General features: G+C 46.1%; 1 protein-coding gene across 4 annotated transcripts in view; it reads left to right on the top strand.

Annotated features, from left to right (window-relative positions):
- Positions 1–14,068, top strand: part of RABL6 (RAB, member RAS oncogene family like 6) — a 107,988-nt gene that overhangs the window by 55,221 nt on the left and 38,699 nt on the right. For all 4 annotated transcript variants that reach the window (XM_048822845.2, XM_048822846.2, XM_048822847.2 and 1 more), the window contains one exon: positions 3,865–3,968. In XM_048822845.2, coding sequence (XP_048678802.1) covers positions 3,865–3,968 — 104 coding nt within the window. The remainder of the gene's footprint in view (positions 1–3,864; positions 3,969–14,068) is intronic.

Consider the following 14,068-nt stretch of genomic DNA (forward strand, 5'->3'; position numbering starts at 1 on the left):
TCAGCCCAGAATTTGTTTCTCCGTGCTTGTCAGAATCTGTCAGGCCATTGACATGCTCTCCAGCCACCTCTCACAAACATATGCAGGGTTTTGAATGCAGCGCTTCCTGTCCCAAAGCTCAGAAACCACAGAATGAGTGTTTCCTGTGTCACCTGTATTTGTAACCAGGTCTCTTGGGAAACAAACCACTAACTTATGTGGCTCAGTCACTCCAGGCCTCTGCCTTCTCCTGCTGTACTAATGAGAATCTTGCTCTTGGATTCAGTGGGAGTAGGAGTGGACCCTTTGGGGCTCACTACAGAGAGGAAGTGCAACATGTTGGAGAACAGTGTGTGATGAATGCACTAGACCTAGCCCACAGTGATGCTGTTCTTGCTTTCATAGTGACTCAGTCTCCAGAAAAAACAAAAAACTAACTGCCCTTTCTCTACCTTACAAAGTAAGGGTAAAGGAGAGGAAATCTCTCCGGTGCAAAAGGCAAATACAGTTTAGTCAGCCATTCTGCCTGATAGTGACTGGTCTCTTCATGTACCGAAACATAACATCTTACAGCTCTTAGTGGGTTAGTTAATTGTATCTGAGATCCCAGGTTGCTCTCACAGGGCCAGTGTTCTCCTTCCTGTCTGGTGTGTGGTGGTGTGGCTTAGTTTTAAATTACGCTTCCCTGTCTTCATCTTACTCATGAATCTTGCAACAAGAGAGCGGAGGATGAAACTCATACTCTGAATATAAAGCAAGTCCCCTCCAGCAGCCCAGTCTCCTCACTTATTTATCAGCTGCCTGCCATGAGCTGGACTGATTAACTCCAGAAAGCAGTTCAGTCCACCAGGTATTCCTGACAGGCCTTTCCTGGGCACCGTTGGTGTGTGACTGTCAGAGGTTCAGCCATCCCTTCAGAACAGTCCATGTAAAGAGACTATTCTGTGCATAGACAGTTCATCTAATTGCCTTTTCCACTGGAGCACTGAAGGTGGCATTCAGTCAAAGCATTATCTAGAGCTCAGTTAACTCAGTTCTAATGAGTAATTTAGTGTTAAAATAAGTTTGAGGTTTAGATTGAAAAATTCTAGGGTGGACTAGTTGCTTGGCTTGTTCTGTAGAACACTGAGTTTGATTTTTTTTTTTTTTTTAAGTCTACACATGACTGACTGTTAGCTCCAAAAGTCAACAACACGGTTTAGTATGTGTCTGTGTGTAACAGCATGTGTGTTGGCTGACCAAATATCACTCTGTTCAAAAAATGTTTGCCTTCTCACTAGGATTTTGGTCTGTGGACTACACGCTAGTTTTTCTCACTTGCATTTGAGGCTATTAGAGATTTCCCTGCACTGAATGATGCAACATTCCTCACCCCAGTTCTAATACATGAAGTAAAAATATAGCCCATGGATTACTAAAAATAAACCTCAAGTTCGTTCTCATAGCAGACAACTTGAAGGAACATTGAGGGTTAGGGAATTATTAAAAAAAGACTTCACAGTTCAGGGTCAAACTTGGGACATCTTTCTCCCTCCCCCTTTTCTCATGCTTCAAGTTGACTGTAAGCTCTTTGGGGTAGGAATTGTGTATCTACAGTCCCTGGCACAAGTGGGCCCTCATGGAAAGGGGTACTGCCATGGTAAAAGTAATAATCGGGACATGTTTGTGCTCAGGCACAGATGGCCACTTCCTGCACCTCTTGGTCCCTAGCCTGTGGGAGACGTGGATGGTGCCACTCCAGACATGGAATGTCCTGGCTCTTAGTGTCATCATAAATCTGTGTAGCTTGTTGCGTGAGACTCCCCAAGAGGCCTACATCAAAAAGCTATGGATGGAGCCCACGTTTGTTCAGTCACTATCAAAACCTAGCCCAGTGTGGTGTGCTTTTAGTTGACTTTTTTTTGTGAGGAAAGGCGAGCAGGCTGGTGGTGGTGAATTTTCCCATATGGTATGGAGTCAGAAGCTGAAGGTTTTAGCATCTGGGTATGGGACAGTTGAGACTTGAACACCTGCAGAGGCAGTCTGGGATTATTCATCAAGCACATTAGCAAGATGTTTCTTCTAAGAAGTCAGCAGTGAAATAGTTAATGTGACATTTTAAAGTGTTGTCTTTCTGTTTCAGAGCTAAGAAACGGCTGAGTTAAGTGGGACTGTTCACACCTCCGAGCCATTGTCTCAGGCCATATCTACACTACCACTTTTGTTGGTAAGAAAAGGAGGACTTGTGGCACCTTAGAGACTAACCAATTTATTTGAGCATAAGCTTTCGTGAGCTACAGCTCACTTCATCGGATGCATCCGATGAAGTGAGCTGTAGCTCACAAAAGCTGTAGCTCACGAAAGCTTATGCTCAAATAAATTGGTTAGTCTCTAAGGTGCCACAAGTCCTCCTTTTCTTTTTGCGAATACAGACTAACACGGCTGTTACTCTGAAACTTTTGTTGGTATAACTATGTCGCTCGGGTGTGAAAAAACACCCCCCCGAGCGACGTAAGTTTCGCCGGCATAAGTGGTAGAGTGCATAGGCTGTGTCTGTGAGAGCTTCTCCCGCTGACATAGCTACTGCTGCTCCTGGAGGTGGTTTTATTATGTCAACAGGAGAACTCTCTCCTGTTGGCACAGAGCGGCTGCACGAGCAGTCTCACAGCAGTGCAGCTGCATCCATTCAGCTGTGCTGCTGTAGGCTTGCTAGTTTAGACACAGCCTCCGGCTGTCCATGTTCAGGAAGACAACACTGCCTTGGTTTAGCATATTGCCAACCCCAAGTGTTGGAAACATGTGAACCAAGCTCCGGAATTCATGAGTGGCTTAAAAATCATAAGAATTTTAAATACAAATAAAATTTAAATTTTAAATAATGTTGGGTTCTTTTTTCTTTGCCCTCTGGTTCTTGAGGTCATAGTTTCAATCTCGTCTCTGCAGTCCTGAGGGCTAGACACTTTCATTTAATAATAATTAATAAAGCTGAAATTCTTAAATAATTTGATTCCAGCAATGGGGGCGGGAGGACGATTGTAAATAAAACATCAAATATTGTGACTCTCCTGATTAGAATTTCAAGGGTTGGCCACACTGGTTTACATTCAATTCATGTTTACAGGGTTATTGTCACAACCATGTTGACTAGAAACATAGCTTTCTAAAATCCAAGCTTTGATTCCAAATCATAGTTCTGTGGCAAATTGCTTGGCTGCAGAATACGTAGGGCCCTGATTATAAAGAAGAAAGGCCAGGTGTTGGGATGGCTTAGAAATGAGCCTTCTCTTAAGCAGCCATTATGTCTGCTGTAAAGGCAAATGAATTCCTTGGTGTCAGTATCTTCAGTGCGTCTGTACACTAATAGGAGCATCGTTCTTTTATATTCATCCAGCTGGATGACTGAATTAAGTCCCATTAGAAAGCAAATGCGCGACCCGCTCACTGCACCAGCTGAACCCTGCCTCTTGGTGATAATGGAGAGTTCTTGTATCCAGAGAATCTACAAACAGTGTTGGTGCAAAGTAGTGATGTCGCTGATGTGTATCATTTTGTATATTCTTCTCATAAAGGGACATAAGCAATCGTTTAGTTGAAATTCTTTTATTATTGCTCTGTAGCATATTACACTTTCCTGCACACAGCATGTTTGTGACACACACTCATCCTTACAACAGAGGATGCTGACTTTCAGAATGAATACCTTGTTTCGGCCCCTCTGCTTTCCATTGTATTCCTTTATTTAAGTTGAACACCTTGTCGGGGGCCGTAGCTGCTGTTTAATTCATTATGATGGGTGGAATGGTGACATTAGTGCGGATACAAGACCTCGCAGTACTGGCAAGCTCCCAGATATCTAGTACAGTGACTGTTCCTACTCAGACTTCTGTTTTATTTTCCTTTCTTCAGAGGGAGACGTTGCTACGGCAGCTGGAGACGAATCAGCTCGATATTGACGCTACGTTGGAAGAGCTCTCAGTGCAGCAGGAGACAGAGGACCAAAACTACGAAATGTATGTCATTGAGCCCTCCTTTCTAATCTTTTTGCTGAAATCTACATAGCTCTTGTCTGTTGGGCAGCACTGCACTTTACATCAACCAGGGGAGGTCCAATGGATATCATTTAGTATTTGTTTGGATACTTCATTTCTTATGTAAAATAGGAGATTCTCCAATGCAAAGCTTGTTCTTTGGATTCCCTTCAGACATGTGACCTATGGGAGGGGGAGAAATTGAAGGGAGCTGGATGAGATGAAATGGCAGAGCGCGAATGAGGCACGTGGTGCAAGGGTGATGGAGGAGTATGTCACAGCCTCTCCTGGTGGAAGGGAGTGCTCACAGTGCACTCTAGTGCTTCAGCAAGGAAACAGTTCCCATTCTTTTGGCTGTCGTCTTCTGGCTAATCGCGTTAGCGCTCATTTTGTCTCTGAGACATTAAGGTATTTTCTGTTGATCTCTTCAATAGTTCTAGAAGCTTATTAAAATGTGGTCATATTTCAGAGTATGTTTCCTGTGTGTTCAGTATCATATCCACTTAGTTTCCTGCTTTGAGTGAGTTTCTACTCCGGTTAGCCTTGTAGAACCAGTACCGCTCTGGAGGAATAAATCGGATTCTGTTCAAATTTGGGTGTATCAACAGTTGTGTTCAATAACTTCCAACTGCAGGGTATTTATTGTAGTAATGTACAAGCCAGACAGAACACAGGTTGGCTTTCAGGTTCCCGGATGACTAGAAAAAGGCTAATGTAGTGCCCCTCTTTAAAAAAGGGAAGAAGGAGGATCCTGGGAACTACCTTTTTCTGCCCTGCCTGCCCTTCCTAAACAGTTTATATCCATTGTGTTATATCCATTATTTATATATATATATATATATATATATATATATATATATATATATATATATATATATATATATATATATATCTCCATTATATCCATTGTCTCTAAAGAGTCAATCCGCATATCCGCCGCAAGGGGTAGCAATGTTTGGTGAAGCCTTTTAAATAGGCACATCCCAGTTGATTCCCCCCCCCCCCCCAGCCCATGTGGTGGGTAAAAGCTATGGGATCAAGAAAACTGAAAGTGTCCCTTTTGAAGTGCACATGGGTCCAAACAGCACTAAGTAATCAAGTTTTGTCTGTTTGTGTTGATGTACTGGACGTGACCAAGGACAAAAAAAATGAGCCAGAGGATATTGTAAAGGCCAAGACTATAACAGGGTTCAAAAAAGAACTTTAGATAAATTCATGGAGGATAGGTCCATCAGTGTCTATTAGCCAGGATGGGCAGGGATGGTATCCCTAGCCTCTGTTTGCTAGAAGGTGGGAATGGGTGTCAGGGATGGATTACTTGATTTCGTGATCTGTTCAGTCTCTCTGGGGCACCTGGCATTGGCAACTGCCAGAAGACAGGATACTGGAGTAGATGGACCTTTGGCCTGACCCAGTATGGCCATTCTTATGTTAGCACAGAGAAAACCTCGTGTTGATCTTTTGTGTAGATACTGAATAGTATTGGCGAGAGTGCACTCCTTTGTGGTAAGCCATTTCATCAGCTCCACCTCCTGCATAGTTGGATGTAAAAACATCAGTTCTCTAATAGTGATCTTTTATCATGTTGAATATTTTAGTGAGAAGCCTTCAGTGATTCACTGTGTCATGCAGCTGATAGATCGACAAAACACTGTACCTGTTACTGTACCCTTTTCAAATCTATCTTTGATGTATTGAATGATGTTCAGCAGCACTTGATGGATTCTGCCTTGGCAAGTCAGGCACCAATCTTGCTCTGGGATTATGTGCTTTTCAAGGAGTGGTGATAGCAGGTTTAAGATAAGATGCTCACACAGTTCGTAGAGGTGACCTTCAGCAACAGGTCTTCCGCTCTTCTTTCTTCGGCGGCACCGTGGGAGTGCGTGATCCAAAAACTTTGGAGACCACTGGTCTAGAGGATAAACTACATAAGCTGAATAAGTCTGTTGTGTGCCACCTTGTGTTTTCTTTGGTAACTTCACTTTGAAGCAACAGCTGGATCACTGGTTTCAGAGTAACAGCCGTGTTAGTCTGTATTCGCAAAAAGAAAAGGAGTACTTGTGGCACCTTAGAGACTAACCAATTTATTTGAGCATGAGCTTTCGTGAGCTACAGCTCACTTCATCAGATGCATACCGTGGAAACTGCAGCAGACTTTATATATACACAGAGAATATGAAACAATACCTCCTCCCACCCCACTCTCCTGCTGGTAATAGCTTATCTAAAGTGATCAACAGGTGGGCCATTTCCAGCACAAATCCAGGTTTTCTCACCCTCCACCCCCCCACACAAATTCACTCTCCTGCTGGTGCTAGCCCATCCAAAGTGACAACTCTTTACATAATCAAGTCGGGCTATTTCCTGCATAGATCCAGGTTTTCTCACATCCCCCCCACCCCCATACACACACAAACTCACTCTCCTGCTGGTAATAGCTCATCTAAACTGACCACTCTCCAAGTTTAAATCCAAGTTAAACCAGAACATCTGGGGGGGGGGGGGTAGGAAAAAACAAGAGGAAACAGGCTACCTTGCATAATGACTTAGCCACTCCCAGTCTCTATTTAAGCCTAAATTAATAGTATCCAATTTGCAAATGAATTCCAATACAGCAGTTTCTCGCTGGAGTCTGGATTTGAAGTTTTTTTGTTTTAAGATAGCGACCTTCATGTCTGTGATTGCGTGACCAGAGAGATTGAAGTGTTCTCCGACTGGTTTATGAATGTTATAATTCTTGACATCTGATTTGTGTCCATTTATTCTTTTACGTAGAGACTGTCCAGTTTGACCAATGTACATGGCAGAGGGGCATTGCTGGCACATGATGGCATATATCACATTGGTAGATGTGCAGGTGAACGAGCCTCTGATAGTGTGGCTGATGTTATTAGGCCCTGTGATGGTGTCCCCTGAATAGATATGTGGGCACAATTGGCAACGGGCTTTGTTGCAAGGATAAGTTCCTGGGTTAGTGGTTCTGTTGTGTGGTATGTGGTTGTTGGTGAGTATTTGCTTCAGGTTGCGGGGCTGTCTGTAGGCAAGGACTGGCCTGTCTCCCAAGACTTGTGAGAGTGTTGGGTCATCCTTTAGGATAGGTTGTAGATCCTTAATAATGCGTTGGAGGGGTTTTAGTTGGGGGCTGAAGGTGACGGCTAGTGGCGTTCTGTTATTTTCTTTGTTAGGCCTGTCCTGTAGTAGGTAACTTCTGGGAACTCTTCTGGCTCTATCAATCTGTTTCTTTACTTCTGGATCACTGTCATGAGCAGGGCTCATTTTTTTTTTCTTTTGTTGTTTACTATAGTTTCAACCAATTTGCCCGGTACTGAGGTCAGGTTTACTGGCCTGTAATTGCCCGGATCACCTCTGGAGCTCTTTTTAAAAATTGGCATCACGTTAGCTATCCTCCAGTCATTTGGTACAGAAGCTGATTGAAATGATATGTTACAGACTACAGTTAGTAGTTCTGCAATTTCACATTTGAGTTCCTTCAGAACTCTTGGGTGAACACCATCTGGTCCTGGTGACTTATTACTGTTCAATTTATCAGTTTGTTCCAAAACCACCTCTAATGACACCTCAATCTGGGACAGTTCCTCAGATTTGTCACCTTAAAAAGAATGGCTCAGGTTTGGGAATCTCCCTCACATCCTCAGTTGTGAGGACTGATGCAAAGAATTCATTTAGTTTCTCCGCAATGGTCATCTTATCCTTGAGTGCTCCTTTAACATCTCGATCATCCAGTTGCCTCACTGGCTGTTTAGCAGGCTTCCTGTTTTTCCTATGCATCGCTTCCCAAGCCAAAGATCTCTCTCAGATTGAAGCTATGTTAACAGTGGCACTCTCTGGGCTCTCAGTCTATTACAGCAAGAACTAATTGTGCACCAACCCAGCCAAAATGCAAGTGATTCTTTTTCTATCATTCAAATCATGAAGCCAATAGACAACTCATCTGAAATGGGGTATTGCTTGCCCACTGCTGGAATCCTGTCTACCTTGGAGTGATGCTAGACCACGCTTTCTTTCAAGCATACATGGAGAAGAGAAAAGACCAAATTAGCACCTAGAACAACATACTCCAGAAGCTCGCAAATTCAAAATGGGGAACCAACTCGGCAACACTGTCAGGCACTGCACTTTCACTTGGCTGTTTGACAGCCAACACTGGTACACATCACTCCTAGAGCTGTCGGTGGACACCCCAGTAGTCCTGCCCCTACACTGGGACCTCATTACACAGGATGGTGGGTGGCTTCTCCACCCCGATCTGCAGTCACTGCACCTGACGGCGTGGAGGCTCTGTGGCTAAACGCCCTGGAGAGCCAGTGCTCCCTTCCCGTGCAGCAGATTCTGCTTGGCAGTAGAAAGCCCTCTACGGCAAAGTGGAAAAGGTTCTCATGTTGGTGTGAACCCCAACAGGTGCAGCCGGGCCAGGCCCTGGTGCAGGCCATCCTGAAGTACCTCCTGCACCTCAAGCAGCAAGGGCTAGCCCCGTACTCACTCAGAGTGCACCTGGCAGCCATCTCTGCCTTGCATCTGGGGTTCTTGGGGGGCTCGGTGTTTTCCCACCCAATGGTGGGGCGGTTCCTTAAAGGGTTGGAGAGAGTGTTCCCGTACTCCCGCCCCCCCAGTCCCTCCATGGAACCTTAACCTGGCCCTTTCTAAACTCATGGGACCCCCTTTTGAGCCCCTCGCTACCTATTCTCTCCTCCACCTTTCCTGGAAGGTGGCGTTTCTGGTTGCCATTACCTCAGCCAGAAGGGTGTCTGAACTGAGGGCCCCTCACCTGTGAGCCCCCATACAGTATTCACAAGGACAAGGTGCAGCTCCGGCCGCACCCCAAGTTCCTCCATAAGGTGGAGTCCCAAATTCCATCTGGGCCAGGATATTTGTCTGCCAGTGTTCTTCCCGAAACCCCATACGGACCCGAGTCACCACAGCTTGCACACCTTGGATGTGCGTCGAGTGCTGGCGTTCTATTTGGAGCACACCAAGCCCTTTCGCAAATCTGCGCAGCTGTTTGTGGCTGTGGCTGAGAGGTGAAAAGGCCTCCCAGTGTCGGCACAGTGGATTTAGTCTTGGATTACAAGCTGCATCCGGGCGTGCTATGAGCTCGCAGGTGTTCCGGTCACGGCCCACTCGACTATGGCGCAGGTGACTTCCACAGCATTCCTGGCACAGGTCCTGATCCAGGAGATCTGCAGAGCAGCCACCTGGTCTTCGGTGCACACCTTCACGACCCACTATGCGGTCAACCAGCAGGCCAGAGAGGATGCGGCAGTTGGCAGAGCGGTCCTCCGAGCAGTTGCTCCATGACTCCTACCCTCCTCCAGAGGTAAGCTTGTGATTCACCTAATGTGGAATGGACGTGACCAAGCACTCGAAGAAGAAAAACTGGTTACTTACTTTCTCGTAACTGTAGTTCTTCGAGATGTGTTATTCACGTCCATTCCACCGCCCACCCTCCTACCCCTCTGTCGGTGTCACCAGCAAGACGGAACTGGAGGGGGTCAGGCCAGTAGGGCTATATATGCGGGGCGCAGTGGCGCCACTCGGGGGGCCCGCCGGGAGCCGCTAAGGGAAAAAGTTTCCGACGCTCGTGCATGCGGCGTGCGCACACCTAATGTGGAATCTTGAACAACAGTTAAGAGAAAGTAAGTAACCATTTTTTACTACTCAAAAAAGAGATCTTGGAGTCTTTGTGGATAGTTTTCTGAAAACATCCATACAGTGTGCAGCAGCAGGAAAAAAAGCAAACAGAATGCTGGGAATAATTAAGGATAGATAATAAGACAGAAAATATCATGTTGCCTCTATATAAATCCATGGTACGCCCACATCTTGAATACTGTGCGCACATGTGGTTGCCCCATCTCAAAAAAGATGCATTGGAACTGGAAAAGGTTCAGAAAAGGGCAGCAAAAATTAATAGGGGTATGGAACGGCTTCCGTATGAAGAGAGATTAATAAAACTGGGACTTTTCAGGTTGGAAAAGAGACAGCTAAAGGGTGATATGATTGAGGTCTATAAAATCGTGAATGATAGAGAAAGTAGATAAGGAAGTTTTTTTACTACTTCTCATAAGACAAGAACTAGGGGTCACCAAATGAAATTTATAGGCAGCAAGTTTAAAACAAATAAAAGTATTTGAAGCATTTCTTCTCACAAAGCACAGTCAACCTGTGGAACTCCTTGCCAGAGGTTGTTGTGAAGACCAAGACCATAACAAAAAAGAACTAGATAAGTTCATGGAGGATTTGGTCCATCAGTGGCTATTGGCCAGGATGGGTAGAAACGGTGTCCCTAGCCTCTGTTTGCCAGAATCTGGGAATGGTGATGGGGGATGGATCACTTGATCATTCCCTGTTCTGTTCATTCCCTCTGGGGCACCTGGCACTGGCCACTGTTGGAAGACAGGATACTGGACTAGATGGACTCTTAGTCTGACCCAGTAGGGCCATTCTTATGTCAGTGAACTTTGCACATTACAGACCTGCTGAAGTTGTGAACTCTAGGTGGGCAGACCCCTGTGCCCACATGGATTCTCATTGCAGGATCAAGGTATAAATTACTCTAATAGGAGAGATGGGAAGGAAGGTAGAGAGCAGATTAAGTCAGTTCAGAGAATACATTAGCTTAGTGGGGTCTGTCCCCAGTCTCTTCCCAGGGACAGGCGAAGGTGCTCTCAGTTTCTCTGGGGGCAAACAGACCACAAGACCCACTTAGCTGCTCCTAGCCTCCCACTTTTCTTGAGCTCCCCCTCCTTCACTACCCTTGCCACAGGGACTGATCCCCCTCAGCTACTCCTCCCACACTCACTGCCCCCCCCCCCCCGAGGACACAACTTTATGCCCTCACCTCTCCTTTCCCCTGGAGATTGACTTCCCTTTCCCATCATACTGGACCCTCAGGCTCCCTTTTTGCAGCTTCCCCGTCAGACTCTATTATTCTGCGGGGGACATGAATTCTGTGCGTGTGCAAGTGGCACAGAATTCCCCCAGAAGTAATTCTGTGGGTTCACATCTCTTTGTTGGAGTCAAGGGCTAATTCAAGGCAAAAATCCTTAATGCTGAGTGGGGACTCAGGAGGACTTCACAATAGATGTATCCATATAACCACCACAGTATGGTGCTAATTAGCCTTCTTAATAGCAGTCTTAGCAGAGGCAATGACCCTGGCAGTTGGCTTTCTGGGGTGTAAAGCACATTCAGGAAACCCTCTGGTGCATCCTCTGGGAGGTATAAAGTACAGCAGGTCCTAGTCTTGTTGCCTCTAAACTCCCATATAATCAGGTCTGTTTCTGTCCTGGTTTATTTCTGCCGTCTTGCTTGTAGCAAGTGATCCGCTCTGGAACTCTGAGTCCAGAAAAGTTCATTGCAGAAGGAGGGTTTGATATTCTGAGGTGCAGTCCACATCAGTGAGGGGCTGTCACCCCAGATAGCCAGCTGCCAGGGCAAGATTGGGTGGTGGGGGAATGAGATGTGCACACAGGATTTTTAGAGGGCACCAGTTTCCTTTAAGTCAGATAGTGAGGTGTCCCTTATGTTTCTTTAAGGAATCTCCATCCTGCCCCAGGTTTGATGTCGAGCCTGTTAGGGAACCTCCACAGGTTGCTCTTCTACATGGTCAGATGAATAGAGACCATTTTGGGGGCCAATCTCATGATTTGTTGGGGTCGGTCTCATTTATTTTTTGATCTCTTGAGATTGGCGATACTGTGAATGGGACTTAATTATACTGCATTTAAAAACAGCGGAGAAAGTTGCACAACCTTGGGAAGACTATTTTGGGAATGACAATTATTAATTGCTGGTCATCCCAAAATTTGTATCCACAGTTGATCTGCGATCTGCAAACATGGTCTACCGATATCTGCAGATTTGCAGGGCTCTGCAGATGAGCCCCCTGCTTAGTGGATTGCTTGTGAACTGTTCAGCTTTCGTAACTGTGTGAGGTTGTTAGTGCTGAGCTGTCCAGCTCTTGGAAATGGAGCGTTCTTGCTCCAGCAACAGCTGGATTCCTAGCAGGTTGTAACTCAACATGAATGTTGCCTCCTTGTGAGGCAAGCCTGTTCTTTGGCTGTTCACGAAGGCTCCACAGCTACTGATTATAAAGCACATGTTCTCACTCCTGACCCCATGAAATCCTCTCTTCAAAGGGACCTTGAGGGGTTTTAGATCAAGCTGCTCTTTCACAACTGGGAATATCTCTGCTGGAGAAGGTGGGCTGGTTTGGTCTCCCAAAGGATGTAGTGGTGATCTGTATCAGGTAGTATTCACTGTTTTGGTGTATCCACTGTCTGTCTGCTGCACAAAGTTATTGCTGAGGCTGCTGACGTTATAAGGGATGCATTTAAATTCATAGCTTCTGCACAGGAGACCTAGTTAAGCTTCGTGAAATACAAGCAGTGCCCATAGCATCTGTTGGAACTTCTAAGTGGGAGTTCTCATTTAGGGATCCTCCTTGCATCTTTCAGCTTTACTTCATATGGCTGCTCTATCTTATTCTGAGACCATTTCATAGTTTAGCAGGGGCTATTGCCATTTAAAATCTTTCTGTTAATATAAGAACATAAGAATGGCCACACTGAGTCAGACCAAAGGTCCATCTAGCCCAGTGTCCTGTCTTCCGACACTGGACAATGCCAGGTGCCCCAGAGGGAATGAACAGAACAGGTAATCATAGAGTGATACGTCCCCTGTTGCCCATTTCCCACATAGTGTCCTTTGATGTATGTCTGAACTAAAGGAGTCAATAATCATCCTGACTGTAAAGCAGAACTACGTCAAAATTGGCATTTACTTTGCTCTTCTCTAAGAGTATGTCTACACTACGGAATAAGGTTGAATTTATAGAAGTCGTTTTTTTAGAAATCGGTTTTATATATTCGAGTGTGTGTCCCCCCACAGAAAATGCTCTAAGTGCATTAAGTGCATTAACTCGGCGGAGCGCTTCCACAGTACCGAGGCTAGAGTCGACTTCCGGAGCGTTGCACTGTGGGTAGCTATCCCACAGTTCCCGCAGTCTCCGCTGCCCATTGGAATTCTGGGTTGAGATCCCAATGCCTGATGGGACTAAAACATTGTCGCGGGTGGTTCTGGGTACATATCGTCAGGCCCCCATTCCCTCCCTCCCTCCGTGAAAGCAAGGGCAGACAATCGTTTCGCGCCTTTTTTCCTGAGTTACCTGTGCAGACGCCATACCACTGCAAGCATGGAGCCCGCTCAGATAACCGTCACCCTATGTCTCCTGGGTGCTGGCAGACGCGGTACGGCATTGCTACACAGTAGCAGCAACCCCTTGCCTTGTGGCAGCAGACGGTACAGTACGACTGGTAGCCGTCATCGTCATGTCCGAGGTGCTCCTGGCCACGTCGGCTGGGAGCGCCTGGGCAGACATGGGCGCAGGGACTAAATTTGGAGTGACTTGACCAGGTCATTCTCTTTAGTCCTGCAGTCAGTCCTATTGAACCGTCTTATGGTGAGCGGGCAGGCGATACGGACTGCTAGCAGTCGTACTGTACCATCTTCTGCCAGGCAGGCAAGAGATGAGGATGGCTAGCAGTCGTACTGTACCATCTTCTGCCGAGCAGCCATGAGATGTGGATGGCATGCAGTCCTTCTGCACCGTCTGCTACCAGCCAAAGATGTAAAAGATAGATGGAGTGGGTCAAAACAAGAAATAGACCAGATTTGTTTTGTACTCATTTGCCTCCTCCCCTGTCTAGGGGACTCATTCCTCTAGGTCACACTGCAGTCACTCACAGAGAAGGTGAAGCGAGGTAAATCTAGCCATGTATCAATCAGAGGCCAGGCTAACCTCCTTGTTCCAATAAGAACAATAACTTAGGTGCACCATTTCTTATTGGAACCCTCCGTGAAGTCCTGCCTGAAATACTCCTTGATGTACAGGCACCCCCTTTGTTGATTTTAGCTCCCTGAAGCCAACCCTGTAAGCCGTGTCGTCAGTCGCCCCTCCCTCCATCAGAGCAACGGCAGACAATCGTTCTGCGCCTTTTTTCTGTGCGGACGCCATACCAAGGCAAGCATGGAGGCCGCTCAGCTCACTTTGGCAATTAGGA

The sequence above is a fragment of the Caretta caretta genome, chromosome 16 (assembly GCF_965140235.1).
Source record: "Caretta caretta isolate rCarCar2 chromosome 16, rCarCar1.hap1, whole genome shotgun sequence".
Lineage (NCBI taxonomy): Eukaryota > Metazoa > Chordata > Testudines > Cheloniidae > Caretta > Caretta caretta.